The sequence below is a fragment of the Boleophthalmus pectinirostris genome, unplaced genomic scaffold (genome assembly GCF_026225935.1).
Source record: "Boleophthalmus pectinirostris isolate CB_2022bp ecotype Guang Dong unplaced genomic scaffold, ASM2622593v1 HiC_scaffold_15, whole genome shotgun sequence".
In the NCBI taxonomy this organism is placed as follows: domain Eukaryota; kingdom Metazoa; phylum Chordata; class Actinopteri; order Gobiiformes; family Gobiidae; genus Boleophthalmus; species Boleophthalmus pectinirostris.
The window spans coordinates 14699116-14721265 of record NW_026571070.1 but is presented as its reverse complement, the minus strand read 5'-3'; the positions used below and the strand labels follow the sequence as shown (position 1 = coordinate 14721265).

The 22150-nt window shown below is 36.2% G+C and overlaps 2 protein-coding genes across 3 annotated transcripts; both read right to left on the bottom strand.

Moving 5' to 3' along the window:
* Nucleotides 1-400: 400 nt before the first annotated feature.
* On the bottom strand, nucleotides 401-2918 carry LOC110165492 (SE-cephalotoxin-like). Its single transcript, XM_055150951.1, has 2 exons — nucleotides 2697-2918; nucleotides 401-2119 (listed from the first exon to the last, which is right to left on the bottom strand). Exons 1-2 carry the CDS (start codon nucleotides 2719-2721, stop codon nucleotides 600-602), a joined length of 1545 nt encoding a protein of 514 aa, XP_055006926.1. The 5' UTR covers nucleotides 2722-2918; the 3' UTR covers nucleotides 401-599.
* Nucleotides 2919-6950: 4032 nt separating this feature from the next.
* Nucleotides 6951-22074, bottom strand: garem (GRB2 associated, regulator of MAPK1). 2 transcript variants are annotated; one of them, XM_020930588.2, is made up of 6 exons: nucleotides 21311-22074; nucleotides 19364-19504; nucleotides 18190-18320; nucleotides 16279-17469; nucleotides 14889-15043; nucleotides 6951-12464 (listed from the first exon to the last, which is right to left on the bottom strand). In XM_020930588.2, the coding sequence occupies exons 1-6, from the start codon at nucleotides 21429-21431 to the stop codon at nucleotides 11618-11620; spliced, it is 2586 nt and encodes an 861-aa protein (XP_020786247.2). In that variant the 5' UTR covers nucleotides 21432-22074; the 3' UTR covers nucleotides 6951-11617. The 2 variants fall into 2 exon arrangements, with proteins under 2 accessions (XP_020786247.2, XP_055006697.1); XM_055150722.1 differs by having other exon boundaries at nucleotides 6951-12461.
* Between the last annotated feature and the right edge of the window lie 76 nt (nucleotides 22075-22150).

Genomic DNA, 22150 nt, shown 5'->3' with positions numbered 1-22150 from the left:
CACTCTATAAGACTCTGGTGCAGCCGCTATAGGTTGAAGTAAATTAAGACGAATCATCAGAAATCCTCATCCTATACGTCACTTTAAGTTATGTTTTTTAAATGGGATCACATGGTTTCAATGAATGTAGGATTAAATTACAATCCTGCAATTTGGAACAAAAGACTATGGTTAGAAACTATTCATCTTTATCGGCATGATCTAGTGCGTTGGGTTTGTTTCTAAACAGAGGTGGATGAGGAAGTGGAACACACCTCTGGTCTAGGTTTTTTTGTTTTTGGAATGGGGATCTTGAGTAGAATCATTGTATTAAGTGGTCTATTGTACTCCACGCTAGACATACCTCGCGTGTGTTTAGGTGTCAACTGGAGCTTGATATGCAACACAGGAAATAACACGGTTTATAGTTTTTAATACAGACTTTTATTTGCACAAGGATGATTACAGTTGTACCATTTGCATATAATCTGGTCCACGTTCAAGCAAAGAAAGAGCCAGTGTCTTATTTTTTTACTACACAAAGCTGTAAATATTAGCTATGGTTAGTGCTAGATAGTCAAGAAGGACAGAAGACAAGAACCTGTATATATATTACCCACCTATCCTCGTGATCTGATTTGCGTGGGGTTTTGTCTTTGATTAGTTTGACGTCGATTATCAGTAACGTCGACGTCACATGTAATCTTATTCTCACATCGTCTACCGTAAAACAGGTCTGTGCACAGACACATTGGGATATTTGTGCGTGGTACAACCTCACATTTCCCTCCATTTTCACATTTAAAAGAGACACAGGGGTTTTTATTGTCCACCTCCTCATCGCTCTTAATCATGATTGTGTAGAATCCAGGTTTGCCCAGTCGTCTTTTACATTCTCCACTGACAGTGTACGCTTTGTCTGCACCTATCACAACGCTCATAGCAAGTTTATCCTCCTCCTCCTCCTCCTCCTCTTCTTCTTTCTCTTGTCTTCCATGGTTATTGTGTGCTCTCTTGTAGACATGCACAGCAGTTATGGCATTCGTAATGTTCATTTTCAGTAGTTCATCCTCCACGTGCCTACACTCTATTTTTATATTTCTAAAATGGTCCCCAATGTCACGTTTAAAATATTCAATGTTTTTATGGCTACCAGTAAGTTGACGGGCGACTGCTACAGTAACAGAACCCCTCTGAACCGCAGTGAATCCTGAATAAACGTGTCTTTTCAGGATTCTTCCCATGCCCTTCGAAAAGTGAGTTGTGAATGCAACCACCAGCCAGTCATATCTGTCATACTTTTCCTTCAGAAAATTGTAAATGTTGTTTGCTATGTCTTTGTGAACTATTTCATCATTAATGCGTTCTATTATGTCTCTCTTTATATAAAGTTTACTGTTGGATACACAGCTTTGTTGGGTCTTGAATAAAGCCGAATTAGATTGTTGTAACATTTTTACAGGGTCAGGGATGAGACTCTTATCCACCCCCATCAACTCATAGCACTTTTTAACCATCTCATTTCCCCTGCATACAAGCTTTCTCAGATACAGAAATTTAGCTTCCAAATCTTTTTCATGGCATCTTAATTTTTTTGCAAGCACATCTGCTAGACTCTGTTCACCGGTTTCTGGTTTAGAAATTAATAATTTGTGTAGGACTGAAACACTGTCAGCATACTGACTGTAAAATGGACAAAATATGCTCTTAAGAGCATTTGCATTATTTTTCATTGGCTTGTATTTTAACCAGGCGTGGTCTATATCGTTGAGGATCTTCTGGAAGTCATTTGAGGCCCATTTCAACTCTTCATAAAAAATGTCCAGTCTTGTATTAAGAGCAGTCATTTCAGATTGAATCCCTTTCAGTTTGTCTTCTTGTGGGATTAGCTTTAAGGGTATTTTTAAGAGTGAACTGAAAACGGCTCCAGCTGCGGGAACACTTCCAAGAGTATTAGTAATTAATTCAGCAAGTTCTTTACTATTTTTCTTAAGCCACATGTAAGACTGCTTTGCTTCATGTTCACTGATTCCTTTCTCCAGGTTTTCTTCTTCAATAGTGAGGCTGCGCTGTATACCAGCACAAAGCACGGTGAGGCAGGACAACACCAAGAACAGTGACAAGGCTAGACGCAGCATTTCTGAAAAAAACATACACAGATTGTAAAATGAACTGAAAATTTTATTGGTTACAGGCAAAGCTGAATACTTAAATAAAAAAGAAAGAAAAATGGAAGAAAAATTATAAAACGAGGATTATTATAAAACAGGTTTACTCCTGACTTTACTTGCAGAGCAGGTTATTTTAATTGGAACTATTAAAATTAAATTAATGTCTATACAAATGTAGTTGTAGACAGATTACAGTTTCTTAAATAACAGCATATGATGAAAATGATGATGAAAATGTAAAGAGCTTCCCCTTTATAATATTTTTTGTCTAATTTTAACTTATTTTAATCAGTCAGAGTGGGAACTGTTGGTCTTTCAGTGTATGAAAAATCTAGATTTTGTTTTGGCCATGTGGCCTAGCGTTAACCCAAAGGCAAGATCCTCTCATTGAGCCTAAATCTAATATATTCTATAGGGGCAGCAGAACGAGATACGATTTCTACAATATGAGACGAGACACAAGACATTTTGACTAAATGTGTGTGAAACAAGAAATATGAAACTATGAAATTATTATTATACTGTAATATATCTGGTTGAACTCACCTGGTGCCACTTTGTTTCTGCCCATGTTGTTTTTGGACAGGAGGCCGTTTGCTCCCCTCCTGAGGCGAGTATGAGTATCGCAGAAGACTGAAGATTTGGAAGAAAAATTTGATATGAAGACCCACAAGTCAGCGTTGCTTTTATAACAAAACACCAGTAATAGACCTGCCTCTCATTGCAGAGAAATAATAACCTTTTTTGGCCCGATGTGATTTGGAGGCTTTTCAGCTTCATTAGGGACATATATGGACACTGGTTCAGCAATATGCAAAACAGGAACTTATTTTTAATGAAAAAATAAGTCATGATGATTGGCTTTATTTTAGGAGAACTGTCCATCACCTGGTATTATGTAGTGGGCTCTTTTTCATCATCCCATAGTGTCATGTTTAAATTGGTGAAGTCCAGAAGTCAAGATAAATGCAGTATACGAAAGATGATTAATATAGTTTTTAGGCTGCATTATTGTGTGTATCTTTTTTATAATATTGGGACACTTTTTTGTACATTAAAGGTCCTATATTGCACAAAATGGATTATTGTGAGCTTCAGTTATGTAGTATTAGCACTGACCTATGAAACTGTGAGAAGCACCTGCTTCATCTTGCTATGGTATCGGAACGTTAAGGAGATTTTCACCAAAGCAAATATGGTCAAAAGTATTTCTGTATTTTTGGCCAATACTTAAAAACAAATGTTTTCAAACCCAGCGTTGGTCAATTTCCTGCTTTGGGGTCTGACCTGTTCTATACTGTATTATTAACACTTGTGTCTGTCATGGCTGTTGTTTCCAATGACTACGTCCAGTGATTCTCAAACTGTGGTGCATGTACCAGAGGATATATTAATGGTGGTATATATAGTGTCTATTTTAGTGCTTTAACTGTAAGAGAGTCCAGTTTAGATCAGGTTCAGTCTCTGTTAGTCTTGGTTTAGTTCAGAGTTCAGTCCTAGTACTGTTACAACTTTAGGCATGCACCGTTACACCAATATCTATTGTAGGGACTGGAAATGACATTTATTTCCTAAAAACACAATTAACTTATAAAACAGATCCAATTGTGTTATACAGCGGGTGTTATCTACCTTCAAATAACTAAAGAACTGCTTTATATGGATAAAAGTCCACAAACATTACGAGACCTTCAAGTGTCGATCTCCGATACCCAGCATTTTTTTCTGAATCGTCGCAGATATTCATCACTAGTATCAGTGCATCCCTAGCACAGACTGTATATACAGTCAAGCCCAAAATTATTCATACCCCTGGCAAATTTTAACTTAAAGTTACTTTTATTCAACCAGCAAGTTTTTTCTTGATTGGAAATGATACCGGCGTCTAGCAGAAGATAATGTACAACAATAAGACAATGTACAAGAGGCATCATTGTGGACCCTTTGTATATCATACCCTTTGTAAACTGTCAGAGCCTATGGAAAAATCCAAAGTTCTATACCATTCCAAACAGCACAACCTGTTCTAAAACTTCCTAATTACCCTGATTCATTGGGAGGAGCTGTTTTAAGCAACTGAACAGGTGAAAAACAGCAGGTCTTTGCAGTTGGTTTGTGAACAGTCATGGCTAAGACAAGCTCTTTGAGGATCTACGGCTGCGTATTGTGGCTGCTCACAAGTCAGGAATGGGCTATAAGGCCATATCTAAATGTTTTCAAGTTCCAGTGGCTATAGTGCAAAGAATTATTTAAAAATACAAGTTCCACATTCCACACTGTGGAAAATCTCAGAGGATGTAGTCGGAAGCCAAAAGTGATACCTGTGCTGGCAAGGAGGATAGTGAGCAAGGTGAAAAAGAATCCACAGATCACCACCAAGGCCATCCAGGTGAATCTGGGCTCTGCTGGTGGTAACATCTCAAGCCAGACAATACAACAGACACTACTGCTGGGTTCCACGGACGCAAACCAAGGAGGACGCCGCTTCTCCGGATGAGGCACACAAAAGCCCATTTAGCCAATAAAGGCTTTTCTGTTGATTATCGAGAAGGGTATGAATAATTCTGGACATGCCACTTTTTGTTCAAATGTAAATAAAAGCTGAGAAATAATTTTTTTCCACAATGATGCCTCTTGTACATTGTCTTATTATCTTCTGGGAGACGCCTGTGTCATTTCTAATCAAGAAAAAATGTGTTGGTTGAATAAAAGTAAGTTTAAGTCAAAATATGTCAGGGGTATGAATAATTTTGGGCTTGACTGTATAAATGGACATAGCTAAAGTACTAGTCACTGCGTTCCAAATGGGAAGCGTTCATGGGGGCACTTTTTTGTACATTAAAGGTCCTACATTACACAAAATGAATTCTTGTGAGCTTTAGATATTTAGTATTGAAGCACCCACTTCATGTTGCCATGGTATCGGAACATTAAGAAGGAATTTTTACCAAACCAAGTAGTTTAGGCCAGGTAATGTCTTCCATGCATGGCTCCAAGTTGTATAATGCACTTATACCCCGGCTACAAACTGAAATGTCTCACTGTACATTCTATAGGCTAATATTATTTAATACAGATGGAGCAGGTAAAATCAGTATTGTTCAACTGCAGATTTTTGTTGCAATACAGCATAGTTTTGGAGCTAGTCAATAAAGGAAATTATCAGATTGCATATTTCAGAATTTATCTTTCCAGTATTTCAGGGCAAAGTACAGTGTAATCAATAGGAAAAACTGGCTCTTGCCTCCATCTGGAAGTATAACATAATTTTTTATTAACTATTGAGAATAGACTTGGTTTCAGTGAGTGTTTAAACCTTTGGCCAGAACCGAAGTGCTGTAAACAGTTACCTCTTGCAAAAGCAGAACTCTGTTGCAAAACCTGTAGATGATTTCACAAAACATGTTGCTAAAGCCTTATCTTTGTAAAATGCATTTAAGAAAGTGTGTTACACCATTTTCTGATTTTCTGATAATGTTGTTTCCTAATAAACATTCAAAAACATACCTTGAGTTTTGTGTTGTTTCATTCACACATGCTGAGTTCTTCTCTCTAACAGAAAACACTCTGTTCCACCTTGTGATGTCATGTGGTAATACAGAAAGTGCTCCAATGTGTTTTTAAATACCATGCACCTTCACGAGAATTATTCGGATAACTTCATCCCCGGAAGTGCCAGTCTCTTCTCACCAAAAGGTAAAAGGTAGGCCAGCTGTTAACTTGAAAGCTACCACTACGTGACATCATAAGGTGTATTTTGAGCTTTGGAGATGTAGACAGGGTAATAATGAAGGGTTATTCAAACATGTGTGAATGAAACAAAACACAACTCCTGGTATGTTTTTGAGGAGGTTACAGCATTTTAACATAAAATCTCATAAGAGCCAATTTTGTGTAATAAGACCTTTAATAAACAGGTTAATGGGTTTAAATCCACTGTTGTGCATATACTGTACTTCTAGTTATGTTTTACTGAATATATAATTAGGGGTGGGTGATTGACATAAATGACTTAATATTTTGTTGTATTTTCTTGATATATTCAGATAGGGTTGAGGTTCAAGTTTTGCACAATGTCAATGGACCATAAAATTATCCACACAACGGGCAGAAATATCAGTCACCCTTGTTTGGGGATTACACTAGATAGTAACTGTTAAAGTAGGCCTAATTTTTAATAGTTTTAGTTATAGTTGATATACCCAATATTAGAATTCACCACATCTGCAAAAAAACATTTGCAAAATAATTCATTTTTCAATACATCTCCCACCTTCAGTGAAGCTAACTGAAAGCAGTACTCTGTTAGGAGCTCTGTTACTCAAGTTAGACTTTAATATGAGTTTTACTCTAAGATAATCTAACCAGGAGGAGCTGACTTGGTTAGAAGTACAACAGGTGAGATGATCTGTGCGCTTAAACAAGTCGCTCACACATAAAATTACAGTCACAAGCTAGTTAGCATTAGCCAACAGTTGTTTCAGTTTGGCCCGCTCATCTTTTTGTTGAAAATCAAAAACCTAAACAGGACCATACACGCTTGTATTGATCGCAGGCTACTGAAATTGTGTCTTTTAAATCCATTTTGTATTTTTTGACTGTGTTTGATTGGTACATGCAGAAACATTTCATCAGTAGTGATCCACGTAGAACACCCCCAGCATGGTGTAGAATAAAGAATAGCTATTTTGTTGGTGTCTTGCTCAAGGCACAATGAGAACGGGAAGCAAATCACCAACCCTAGTGCCACTGTAACCCCCTCACACGTTCAAAAAGAGTAACACACATAAAACAGTAGGGTTCAGTTAATTATTTTAATAGATAATACAATTGAAAACAAGAGTTAGGACAAAAAGTATTTCTGTATTTTTGACCAATACTTAAAAAACTAAAGTTTTCAAACCCAGCGTTGGTCAATTTCCTGCTTTTGGAACTTTCGAACTTATTCCGAGTACCATGGCGGTTTCACAGTTTTTGACCTGTTATTCATGTTTCTATACTGTATTATTAACACTTGTGTCTGTCATGGCTGTTGTTTCCAATGACTACGTCCAGTGATTCTCAAACTGTGGTGCATGTACCAGAGGATATAATAATGGTGGTTTATAGTGTCTATTTTAGTGTTTTAACGGTAAGAGAGTCCAGTGTAAACCAGGTTCAGTCTCTTTTAGTCTTGGTTTAATTGGTTCAGTTCAGAGTTCAGTCCTTGTTTAGTCTTATTATATTGTTACAACGTTAGGTATGCACCGTTACACCAAGTTAAGTTAATTGTGTTTCCTTAAAACACAAATAACTTATTTTAAAATAGATCCAATTGTGTTAAACAACTGATGTTATCAACCTTCAAATAACAAAAAACTGCTTTATATGGATAAAAGTCCACAAATATTATGAAACTTTCAAGTGTCGATCTCCGATACCCAGCATTTTTTTCCTGAATCGCCGCCGATATTCATCACTAGTATCAGTGCATCCCTAGCACAGACTGTATATATAAATACACAGCGTTCCAAATAGAAAGTGTTCATGGGGGCGCTTCCGGCTCCATCAGCTATGGTTCCAGTTGACTTTACATTGGAAAATTGTTACCATTGTCATGACAATTGTCATAGTTTCTGTAACTGATGCAGTGAGCTTCATCATTTTGGTCTTAAAATGTTCATATTAACCCACTCTATATGATCCTGATAAATTCCTATTCCGAATTAGCCTGATTGATCAGCCAATTTCCACAAAATGAAAGCATTAGGATTCGTTCGCTCGATGGTAGGCAGGTACTTTTTTTTATTTAACAAATCGCTGCAGCGCTGGAATGCTCAGTGATGTCTAAGTAATTGCCTGCTTCACAGCTTTTCACTGATTGGCTTGTGCACGGTCTACAATTTCCGGGGTTTTTGCAAACCGTTAAGTGTATTCCAATTCCTGACCTAGTTCCTGGAGAGAAATGAAATTGAGCTGAGGCACTACATGGCGCCATCCTGGCTAATTCCTAATATGGACCTTGCCCAATATTCGCTCCTATAACTGGCTAGCCTCAATGAGCTTCATTTGACTGGAGCTGAAGGCTATGGGTGATGTCTATGTCTATGATCCCAAAATTAGGTCCTGTTTTAGTCCTGCTTTAGTCCTGCTTTAGTCCTGCTTTAGTCCACAATAGCTGGTTCCTCTTTGGCGTAATGAGTTTCAGAACCACTGGAGTAGAGCCTTGTCTAACTGCATAGGACATAAACTGCAGTACAAAACAAAATACAATGAAGTAATGTTTTTGATACATGGCTTTTAACATTATTTTTGTGCATGTAGTGTGTACTGTGACTGACCCATTAAAACCATTCACTCACATTAATGAATATACCCATAGTGTACAATAGCAATAACAAACATTTGAACATAAGCTTTTTTTTCCATTAAAATATTTTACATTAGTCATTATTTTTCTTTAAAAAATTACATTAAAATTTCTGTCGACATAAAAAATAAAGTATCAAACAATATGTAACACCCCGATGCAAAATTGTCAAAGGGAAAAAAAAACAAACCAAAAAAATACCCAACTTGGCTTTAAAATACAGTTAATGCATATTGTGTATTACTTTAAATTACTGCATAAATACACTGGGTAATAGTATTTGGCATACTGCGTGTAGTGTTAACTCTTATTGAGAAACATTGAATTTACATTTGATTAAAGTACCAATACTTGTACGTTGCATCAATGTAGACTATTAGTTGGCTACATTCTTGTTAATTGATTATTGATAATTCAGGTTTTGGAAACTGGGCTGCAGTTTAGAATTTAAATCATTTGAGGGAAAAAAATAAATAAAAATCACGTGGCTCATATTGCCAAAGAAAAAATTAAAGCATTGACCCAAATGTTTATATTAATTATTATTCACCATCCATGCACTGTAATTTCATTATAATATTTGCATAAGACATTAACTAAAGATTTTGGGGGGTATAAAGCAGTTAATCTATCAACCAGAAACAAATGATCAATACTACCATTGTGGGACAGAGTGTTTCCTGGTTGAAAGATGAACACAACATAAATACACAGGGTTTGTGGGTTAAACATGTGTAAATGAAACGAAACACAACTCCAGGTCTGTTTGTGATGAGGAAACAACATTATAACACAGATCAGAAAATATATATAATAATGGACCGTTTATCCAAAACCTGAATTATCTCTACATTTGTCAATAAAGTTTCTGAATTAAGGCATAGAGTTTGTCTTTACTTCCTTTTAGGTCACTTAGGAGAGGATAAAAATAAGAAATTGTACCGATTTAAAAATATGTAAGCCAATAAAAGTCTGACTCATTATTAATTGAACAAAAGTGCATAATTATCAAGGTTATATTTTGGTTGTTTTGAGTTAAATTGTGTTTTCCAATAATTTGACATCTAATTTTAGCATAGTTTTAGGATAAAGCTAGTAAAGTAGTAAGCTTATTCAATGTTAGCATAAAGGCATCTAAAGCATGATCAAATTATAATGGCAAAATATGTTGGATGTACTTCACAACTGTTGCTAGGGGCAATATAAAGTGATATGAGACAATGGAAAGTAACATGTTCAAATATCAGGGGGTTGTTGTATCTATCAATCAAAAAAGCAAGACTTGTTTCAGTATTATAGTATTTGAGTTGACTATTCTCTTTTAAAATCACTGTTTAAGTAATATACAATGTTTCACCAGTCATCTTTTGTTGTTTTAACAGTCAAACTTTTATTTTTTTATCAAGAAACTGTCCATGAACCTCCAAGTCCTTATGGTGTAAATTAATTCATATGCATTGAAGAGTGTTGGTGGATTTCAATTGATACTTTGCAGCCAATGCCATCAACATTCCCTGGGGGTGTGATGCTAACTAAAAGCACTGCTCTGTCTGAAGCTCTGTTAATCAAGTTAGATTTGAATCTGAATTTTATGCTTTTTTTTTTTTTTACCACTATCTGACCATGAAGAACTGACTTAGTTGGAACTACAAAAGGTGATTTTGTACAGTTAAACTCGTACTTGTAGGCGTGTAGTTTAAAATATAGTTATTATTTTTTCAGAATGTTTTAAAATTGTTTTTGGCTTTGCTAGAGTGTGCATTGTGTCACCATGGTAACAGCTGACTATTCCACCATACACATGCATATAAACTCTCCCCAGTGTCACTGCAAAGTATCAATTCAGGTAGAAGTAATCGAAGCAAATCTTGCATGACTATTAGGCACCAAATAAGAAAATGAGTTCAATACTAAAAGGGTTTTTAAGCTACAAAGTCAGACTATTTTGTGAAGTCACCATACATTGTATTAAAAATAAAGTTAAATGTAGTGTGTAGTCAAAACCTTTCCTGTATGGCTATGAAACCCTAATAAAGCATTTTGTATTATTCCCCTTTTAAGAACAATATCATTAAATATTGCTGTGTTGAATCGCAGAATAAATAGTGAAAAAGTATGTTTATTTTAGGAGTTAAATTCAAACTTCTTCAAACTTTAAAACCTTTCAACCTTTCAAACTAGTCTGCATAAATAAATGTGTTATATTTTGTATTTATATTCATAAATGTAAGTAATAGTATTTTGTTTAGAAATAAACTGCTAAAATAATCTAACTTTTCCACAATTAAAAATGTTTTCCTCTGCTGTAATTTGTACCATTCAAACTATTTTTGATAACTGCATGATAAAAGTGTTGCTGAAAATTATCACTGTTCGGAAAATAAAATAAAAAAGTGCCAAATGTTTCCACTTCACATGCGCTGAGGCCCCCTGAGACCCCACTGTCCTTCCAACTACAGAGCAATAATAAGAAAATAAGTTCAAAAACGCGCTGTGGCTTAGTGTGCATAGCAGATGTACAATATACTGAAGGCAAGAACAGTCTCCCATTCAAAAATGTTGAGACACTTTTTGAAATATGGTCTAAAATAATTCAATAATTAGAAAATGTGACTTATATATGTTTTTTTCTTCTTCATTGCGCATTTTTTGGCTGGTGTGACTTATACTCCGGAGTGACTTATAGTCCGGAAAATACGGTAATAAAATATCGGTAAAAGTGACTCTAAAATAAGCTGAAGTGAAGTTGAACTGAAGAGGTCCTTAATTACAACCAGAAGGGGCTTGGATACCTAACATTTAGTTTTAAAAATGATCATAAACTCACAGGAAATACTAGAATGACAGAATAGCAAATACCAGAGTCTATATTTGAACCTTAATTGCTTTCATTTGATTATTTAATGTTTTTCGTGACACTAAACCATAGGTCAGCCATTTTTTGTATTTAAAATGTGCTACATAAATAAATGAATGACTGAATTTTCACCTCATACTGTTCATGCTCTTTGGAAACTAAAGTATTAACTGCATTCTGTATTAACCTATATTCCGTTACGTGTCCCAACATTTTTGACCTGGGTTTTATTTTAGTATTAAACAATTAAACACACAAATGTCAGATCTTGGGCCTCCACCCATTCATAAACTGCATGAGTTTCTTCACTTGCAGTTTGCTCAGTTTGAAGTCTTCCGATAAAATCTCCTCCGTGAGCTGCAGGAGTAAATTCCCGTCAATCTTTTCCGACACAAAAAGTAGCACGATGTCATCCGGGAGTCCGATGAATTTCAAAGATTTGGAGACTTCCTCAATAGAAAGACCTGCTAGACTGGACGGAGGCTGCCATTGTGAAGCTGGACAGTTAGGACTAGGAAAGTTAGTACTGCTAGCTTCTGTTGTGTTTTGTTGTTCAATAGAAAATTCAGAGTTATCTTGCTTATTATCGCAAGCTAACTCCGCCTCTGTACTTGTTTTCATAGCGTTGCCTTTAGCAGTCCTTGGTGGTAAGATTGGACAAGATAGACTTTGCTTTGTATTGGATTCCTCTATTGGCTTGTTATCCCTGTGCATTTCTGAGTTGTAGCTGGAGGATTTAACACAAAACTGATTCAAAGACATAGTTTGCAGCCTGACGTTTGAGCTGCCGTGTGAATTATCCCCTCCGTCAAAGTCAACCAAGCTGGATGTACAGGTTTTTTGACTGCTCAGAGTTCTTTTTCGTGGGTAGCTGTAGTAGCTCCTGCAGCCGGATGGTAAAAATTCCTCCATGCATTGCGAGTCTTCTCTGGTGAAGTGATTGGGCCAGGATAAGCGAGAGGACATACCTGAAGAGGGGAGAGGAGCTGGGAGGCTGGAGGCTGGTGGTTCCAGGCTGTTGGACTTGGTTTTAGCCCAGTTACAAGGGTAGCACACCTGGCTTTGCTCTACTGGATCGGGGGGCTCCAGCTCAGGACTTCCAGGGCTACTGAAAAACAAAACAAACAAAAAAACACAGAAATTACAAGGGCTGGGAATCACAAGGCTCTCTCTCCTGTCATGGCGAGCTCGGTTATTTTGCTTGGGAGGTTGGTTTAGGTGATTGAATACCCTATACTCTTAACACATAGGATTATATTTGTTTATATACACCAGGTTTATCAGCTGTTACATCTTGTTATTTTATAGTATCGAAGCCTTTTTAGATCAGTTAGATTAGGCTTTTGATTTCTTTCCTTTCTTTTCCTTTCTCTCCACCTTATTCAGTTAGGCCCTGTTTTGTTCTTATACTTTAATTTTGTTCTGTTGGCACAATTGGCACGCTCTTCCTTCCACCGTTATCTGAAAATCCTTTGAATGTATTGGCTCAGAAATAAAATAGCCAAACATTGACAAACTGTTGACTCCTTGCCTCATTACGATTGTTTTATATTAGTTATGTCTTTTAGCAAATAAGGGACATAACAGACCCTCACGATTCGATACAATACATGTGATAATCGATATAATACACATGATATATTGTTGTTTTTTAAGGACCTAATACATTTTAGCAACAATATTTATTTGTTAAATAACTACCTGTGCAAAGTTAATATGAAATACATCTATTTTAATGATCAAAACAGTGAATATGCCAAGTGTATTGCAAAAACAAGTTTCCTAACACTAAATAAAATTGCCATGCAGTCATTAAAAAAAAAGCTAAGACACAAAAAACTAATTGTAGGCGATATATCGATACAGCAGCCCATGATAACGATACTGTATCACCAAATTTAGTATCACGATATCGATATTTTTGCACACCTTTAGAAATGACAGCATTAGCAACTATTAAGGATGTCAAGATTAATCTGTTAATTGATAACTATGAATAATCAATGGTGAAAACTAAAAATATCTTTTGTGAGTATTTTAGAAGCAATATCAAAATTCAATTCAATCTATACACCAAATATTTTGTTATTTTTCTGGCTGTTTGTGATAAACTTTTTTTTTTAAATAACAAGGAACCTAAAGTGCTATTTCATTGTTTATCAATTATCAGAAATAACAGTGACATTTATGGAAGTTAAACTAAGACTTCCCCATTCCTTCCACGTAACTGTCTTTCACAACTGACTTCATGTCCCTCTGACTGTTATAACTGTTTACTGTTTATAATTAACTATTTATTGATACAGTGAGGATATTTCACCATTTAAAAGATGTAATTACTTGTTTTGCTAATTGCTATGGCAACAGTGCAAATTTTTCAACACTCTGAAATCCCCTGGATAAGCATTCCCCATTCCAAGTGTAAATGTACACTAGCAGTCAAAAGTTTGGACACACTTTTTTCAATGTATTTTTGCTACTTTCTACATTTTATACACACAGAAGTCATCAAATAGATAAGATTATATATATATATATATATATATATATATATATATATATATATATATATATATATATATATATATATATATATATACATATATATATACACACACACACATATACACACATACATACATACATATATTTATTTATTTATTTATTTTTGTTTGTTTGTTTTTTGTTTGTATATTTTTAATTCAAATCCTAGCCACCCTTTGCAGCCAAGTGAGGAAAACTCTTGACCTTCTCTTAATGAGCTTTGAAGAATTGACACAAAACTGTTTTCACTTCACAGCTGTGCCTCCTTAGGGTCAGTAATATTTCAAAGCAGAGGTCGAAGGGTGGGTATTTCAAAAAATCTGAAACAAGTTTTAAGTTATTTTGAGTATGGCTTTTCTTTTCTACATTCCATATGTGTCCTTTCATTCTCAACTACCAACTGATGTAGTTTTAAGCTCGACTTTGAACACCTTTTCATGTCAGCTGGCAAAAACGTAAAGAGGCATTGTGTAACTTCTCTGGAGGAGTGTTGGTCAAATCCTTTTCTCCATGATGAGACATTATTGCTTTGTCTGGAATGTTTCACAGTATGGTATTAAACCTTTCTATCTTCATGGAGACCAAACCAGATCAAGTTACAGGTCAGATCTGTGGAGAGGTAACACCGCTCACAGTCATAATGCTTGTGTTTCTGGGTATTTTTGAGCTATAAAACCACTTGTGATTTAATTAATGTCAGGTAGAGCTGTTTAATGTCATACTGTGGAACAGTTCAGGCAGAGCACTGACACATCCATGGAAACAAGTGACGTACCCCCTAGTTACACAGTGCACCTTTAAAATCACGCGCTCTCTCCCTTCATCAGTGTGTTATCCAGTTTGCGGGTGAATCAACCAGAACCAGGATTCATAGTTTTGATGCTTTCAGTGAGAATCTACAATGTAAATACAGTAATCATGGAAATAATGAATAACAATAAATGAAAAAGTGTGCCCAAACTTTTGACTGGAGTATTTTGAATCGTACATGTTGTGTAGACCAGAGGAATAGTAGGAGAGGGTGGGACTCGGAGAGCGTGTTTCTTGTTGTCGTGGTTTGGATAAAATGGGCACTGACGGCATCTGCTTCGAACTCCGAGGAGGGATGGGAGGAGCATTCAGAAGTCTGCATTCTTCTTTGACCTGTGCAGGAAAAGATATTAGAAAAACTTTATTACTCAGAAGATTAAAGATTAGACTAAAATAAAAATTAAGGTGCAACTGCTAGGACATTTTTTATCCTGATTACAATGATACAATAAAAGTAGAAAAGCACACATTATATATGTATCTAGTTGTGTGTAAAAATATTGAAATATCGATATATCGTATCCTTTAATGTGATGATATAGTATCGATATTGTGGGCTGCTGTATTGATATATCATCAAGAGTATTTTTTGGTTTATTTTACTAAATTATTTTGTTACAACGCAACAATTTTGTTGCTTGTTTAGAGAAAGAAAAGTCGTTTATGCAACACATTTAACATTTTCGCTGTTTTGGTGAGTAAAATGGGCATGTTTTATATTAACTTTGCACAAGAAGTGGTTTAACAAAGACTTTTACTATCACAGCCAGGATTTAGACTTATTTTTTAATGAACCATATTGAATTGATTTGAAATATATAGTACTGAATCATATTGAATCGAAAGTGCACTGTATCAAGATATCTTATCATGGCCTATGTATCGAGGTATGTATCCTATCCGCAAATTCTGAATGATACCCAGTCCTATATGTAACCGTATATATAAACCTTGATTTTATATAGTTTTTATGTGCTGAACTTTAAACCCTCAGTAAGGTTGTAAATCCTATGACATTTAATTTTGTTATCCATTTAAATGGTCTTGTCTTGATGTTGGGTCTGATAACCAATGACACCATGGTGACACAATGAACACATTAGCAAACACTGCCAAAAACAATCAAGAAAAAATACAAAATGGATTTAAACAACATTTTCAGGAGTCTGTGATGAATACGAGCATTCACGGTCCCATTTAGGTGCCTGATTTTCAAATTGTTAATGCTCAAGCTAGGTAGGGGAACTTGTTTAGCAGCGTAAATCAGCTCACCTATTGTAGCTAGGAGAGTGATTTTTGGTCAGATTGTGTTAAAAAGCTCAGATTTAAGTCTAACAGAGCTTCAGACAGAGCAGTGCCTACAGTTAGTGTCACACCCCCAGGCAATGTTGATGACATCAGCTGCAAAGTATGAGTACTTTAAAATCCATGGCAAGGCTAAAAAATGTTATATGTTGAAATTAAGTTCACAATTTTTTCTTTTTGTAACAATTTTCAGTAATTTCACTGTTAATTTGTTTGGTAGAACACATTAGATAATATAGATAACATTGAAATTTCATACTTACAGCTTCAGATTTGGGTGGCACTGGCGGTGGCGTGAGCGAAACATCCAAGCTGGTTATTGCACTGAGGGCGCAGGGGCCTGGGTATGGGAGAGCACCTGACGTACTGCATCCGTTGTTAATGCCTCTTATTCCTTCGGACGTTTTGGGCATTTGAGTTCCCATTCGATCCAACCACAGCTCTTCATAGGGGACATCGGACTTGTTCAGGGCAGGGGGCTGGTTTGTGGTCTCCAAAAGCTCAGAGAATAAGTGCTCACTCTCCCCTGATTCGGATGGGACATTATCAGAAGGCAGAAGAGTCCAATCTCCACATAAAGTCGTACAACCTTGTAAATTGACTTCACTGTTACCGTGTAAGTTGTTGCCATACACACACACAGACAGGCGATGAAAGGATTGGGTTAGCTCATCTCGCGCGTATGTAAGCGAACTGGGCACGTGCATGTGAGTCGGACACCCATTTGAATTACTACCCCCACCAACACCACCGCTGCCATTCGCTGTGCTTTTCTTTGGACTTTTCCCATCATCTGTCCAATCTGTACGGACATCCCTGACAGCTCTGGAGTAGTCATCAATGTCAAACTGCTCTTGACAAAATGAAAACCACCTGTGCACCATCGTGTCCAGCCATAACTCGCCTTGGAGGAGCTCTTCGGGGACGATGAACTTGGGCATTGAGGGCTGAAAGTGGAAGTGAATTGGGATGATTTTGTTGCTTCGTAATACACAGCAAACCACAACTGTTTTGGTTTGAATGTTGACTAGTTTGTACCGATGGCCTTCGCGGATGAGATGGAGATCGTGATGGTTTCGCGGAGGGCTGCTCGTGACTGTAACGTTAACCGGAAGACGTGTTTTTTCCACGATATTTCTAATTGTGTGTTCCCCATCCTGCATCTGTAGCTCCAAAGGGCTACAAGTGCTGAATCGGCCTTTACATTGGAAAGGTAGGCTGATGCTTTCGTTGGTTCGATGGTTCATGCAAATTAAACATGGCATTTTTCCTCTGCACATTTTACTGATGGAGTTTAGCTTTCCAATCTTTTTAAAAATTGTATTGAATCGTGATTTTTCCTTAGAGGATTTGGCGTAAAGGATCTCAGCTTGGCCCATCAGCGTCAGCTCATCACCAGTGCTTAGTGTTATGTTGTAGACTTCTGTGTCTTCATTGCATTCACCAGAGGCCATCTGTGAACACAAACCAAAAACATGCAAAATAAAAAGATGAATGAATAGAGAGAAAAGGCAGTTTGAAGCAGATCTCAAATACACATTTTCAGGAGCCTGAGATCTATATGAGTTAGAGGGTCTGAGCTGCAGGACAACCCAAATCTTATCAGAGTACAGAAAAATTGCTAAAATTTCCCCACTGCCATTTGAAGCAAATCTCAAATAAAATTATTCAAGTGACATTAATATACTTCTGAAATCCCTGTTATTCTTGCATCAGTTTAGTATTTTAATCAGTTATGCAAAATTGACTTTTCAGAGCTTTAATCCATGTTATAGTTGTTTCCTCTCACCATTTAGTCACCCAAAGTTGTATCTAGAGTGATTTGTACATGTTTGAGCAATCCTTATGTTTCAAGACTCCATATTGTCAATCAACTTCCATTTTCCCTGCCACGGTATACTCCCACTGCTCTGTACTCACTTTGTTCTCCAATTTCATTTTCTTAATCAGTGATACGTGTAGGATTTGGCAGTGTCACATGATCTTTTTAAAAATATTTTAAAGATCTGCAGACAGCTCTATATTGTGATGATGTTTACAGCAACGTCAGCAATGTTTATTACAATTATTTTTTCCCAAATGTTTTTTTTAATTGTTCAGCCTCTCTGTATAAACTACACTATAGGATCCCGTTGAAGGTAAAATGGTTGTTTAATATTTGATCACAGTCTGACCTTGACATTGAATGTGATTTCTTCCATGACGTAAACTCTCTCAGGAAACGCTTTGGCCACTTCCTCCACGCTGTTGAAGTACTGCACTGGCTCCTTGACGTCTCGGTCCTGCTCCAGAAGCTTAAACTGACCTGCAATGGGAAATAAATCATGATTCAGATACAAATGTTTATTCACGTTTATACTATCCTACATAAGAATCCTAGTTTATTGGATCAGGGGACTGTTTTATAAATTGTCTATAAATTGGCAGGTTTGTTACCGATACACATTTAGGACACTAACATGACTCTGACACATAAATCAAACATTCAAAACATCCATATTGGCTCCCTGAATTAATCGTAGGTCTGTTTTAAAGCATGGTATATTGCTACAGAGAAATACTCTGATAAACAATAATAGTGAAACTAAGTAGGATAATCCCAGTAAACCACTTTTAAATATACAGTATTATAATATATACTGAATAAGTATAAGACTAGTATAAGTATATCTAGTATAAGACTTGAGCTGCAACAAATAAATAGCAGAATAAACCAATAATTAGCCATAGAACTTATTTATTCTATGTTCTACAGTTCAAATAGAAAGTGAACACATGATAAATGTTGACCCCAAAAAATATAGTTCTAGTTTTCATAAATTGAACCAAAAGTCGATGTAGTAATTATTGTGACAGACCTACTGAGTCACATGTGAATAAATACAGTGTTAATGGTGCACTGTGTAACTTCTGTTGTCTGGCGGAGGGTTTGTCAAATGCTTTTCTCCATAGAGATGTTATTGCTTTGTCTGGAATGCTTCATAGTATGTTATTAAACATCTTTTTATCTTCACGGAGCTCAAACCAGACCAAGTTACAGGTCAGCTCTGTGGAGAGGCACCCTCAGTCATAATGCCTGTTTTTCTCTGTATTTTTGAGCTTTAAAACCACCTATAATTGAATAAATGTGAGGTAGAGCTGTTTAATGTCACACTGTGGAACATTGTGAGATATCCATAGAAACAACAAATTGACAGACTCCCAACCAAAAAATTGCATCTTTAAATAAATTACTATATACTGATATTAATACACCACTACTTAAATCAAGTGAACAGCAAGTTAGTTACTGATTTTCAAATAATCAATGCAGGATCAATGTAATCTAAGTTTGTTGCTGTCACTCACCTTCATAGTGAACTGGGATCTCGATCTTTGGCCCGATGACGTAATGTCCCTCCTCGAGGCTGTGGGCAGTGATGGTTGTCCACTGACGACAAGAGTGGATCAAGAGGTAGTCGTTTTCTCTGAGTCCTTCCACCAGTTGACCTGAACATAAAATCACATTGTAGCATTGTCATGGTACAAAAATTTCAAATTCGATTTCACTACTCAATACAGATTCTGATATCACAATAATAATAAAAAACACCCTTTCTTTAGACAATAGAATGTAATTTTCAACATTAGACCATAGTACATTCGTTATATTACAATGTGTTCTTATATCTATGTAATCCCTCAATGTCCAGGTAGGTTCCATAGTGGTTCATGGGCATATACCAGTCTATGTGCTCTTATACTTGTTATGATGCAGTTCAAAAGGAAGTCAGGAAAGGTTCATTTCTGTCCTGTAAATATCACTTTTTTAGTATCGATACTTGTTCAAAAGTATTGATTACTATCTGATTTACAATACTTTTGACAACCCTATCCTCCATAAAAATACAGTTTTCAATCTGTACATTCTCTTTTAATATTTAAAACTTGCTAAACCTATAGTTTAGACTTCTGCAAACATTACACAAATTCGTTAAAATTCCTTCGTTTCTTGTCTCTTAATAATTCTAGCTGTTTTTAAAATATGATATGTATTGAATCCTGATTTTAGTAATAAAGTGAATATAAAATCAAAATACTTGTTAGATTGAAGCTATAACAAAAACATTTATCTTATGCTTGTTTGAGTTTAACAAACAAATTCTGCCAAACAGCCCCAAACAATGCACGTGTTGTTTTGTCCTGATGCACCAGTCGGGCCCAAGCACTGGATTACTCAGCACACTCCACTTCTCTTATTATTGACAGTGTCTAATGGTTCAATCTATACTGCTATAAAAAGGCAACAGCAGCATTTAAATGAAGATAGGCCAGACCAAGAGTTCATGATGCAAAATAAGTCTATGAGAATATAAGCTAATTTGGTTTTCTCCAATAAATCTGTTGCTTTTGTAAATTTATCATCAGACAAGTTACTTTGGTTGCTAAATACATATTGCAATAAGCCAATAGCAAGTACTGATTCATGTCTGGTTGCCTTCTATACCTGCACGAGTATGTCACAATACTGTCTCTAGGTAGTTAATCCATTAATAAAATAACAGAATATCAAATGTGTGGGTCTTATTAAAGTCTGTAACTTTTTTGATGGAAGGTACATCATCATTTCGTCATGGAGATGTTATTGCTTAGACTTGTTTCACAGTATGGCATTAAACCTTTCTATCATCATGGAGACCAAACCAAGCCAAATTATAGGTCAGATCTGTGGAGAGGCAACCCCTCTCACAGTCAGAATGCCTGTTTTTCTATTTTATTTTTAGCTATAAAACCACCTGAAGCAGGGTACTGACATATCCATAGACACAAGGAGGTGACGGACCCCCAACTAAAAAGTTACACAGTGCATCTTTAACTAAGCTGGACATCAAGTATGATTTTGCCTATTCTTTACGTACATGCTCCAACTCACCAGATAACATAAAAAAAATTAAATCACAATTGTCTTCTCTATTCATACATGTGGTTGTCCTGGTATATATTAAATAAAAAAATACCCAAAATGTGCATTGCTTTGACTGTAACAACTCATGTGTAAGTGTGTAGGAACAAATACAGATAATAATGAAGATAATAAGCAAATTATTACTGAGCTATTACAATTTTACAAGAGTTACACAGTGTTTCCGATGTAATATGCGTCTCCTAATAATAATCAGAAAGTAGAGCTTAGTTTATGAACAAAGCAGTGACTTTTGCTCAGAAACATGGCATAGTTACACTTAGCTGCTACTTAGCAACTTAGGCTAACAGCTAGCAACATGCCAACTTGAAACACGTCCAAAAGTTACTTACCGCTGTCTAATTTGGCGATCTGAGGTAATCTGTAGGTGCTGACGAGTTGATCCAGAGACAGAGACGTCGTACTCCAAGTAACATCTTTTAAATTATTATACAACATTGAACCAAGGTCCATTTTGCTCGCTGCTTGCTTTAGCCAACAAGCTTACCTCTGTGTAAACACGGCCACAAAAGGCTACTCAAACTCGCCCGATTTAGGATTACATCAAGTATGGGTAAAGAGCTGGCTCGTTTGGAATTAAATGTCACATATTTCCCCCGTTTTTTAGCCAAATGTTGGTTGGGGTTGTTGTTATAAAATGTTGCAGAGCCATGTTTGTTTCGGGCAAAGCTCCACCAAGGCACAGTGAGTCATGAGAGGACGGAAGTGTGTTCAATACTACAAAATAAAAGCATGTTTAACAAAAGTATAACATCCATGTCTAGGATGACCAGATGTCCCTCTTGACCCGGAGCAGTCACACAAACCCTACATATTTAGGCTTCTCCTAAACAGAAAACACAGTCTGTCAGTCTGCCCCAGGGCAGCTGTGGCTACAATAGTAGCTTACCACCACTGAGTATGGAGTGAATGAAATAATGCTCTGTAAAGCATCTTTGTGACAAAAATGTCTGTAAAAAGTATTAGATAAATAAAAACTTACTTACTTATCTTCACACAGTAACCATAATAGTAAAATCTGATATTGTGAGTGTTAATTTGATAGTAGATTACTGTAGACTACAAATTAAATTGGTTTTCAAGGTACCATTAAAAGAGAAGTGATACCAACGTTAAAGTTTCACCCACACCATATTGTAATCACATCCTTCCTGTTCTGTCTGGTACAAATC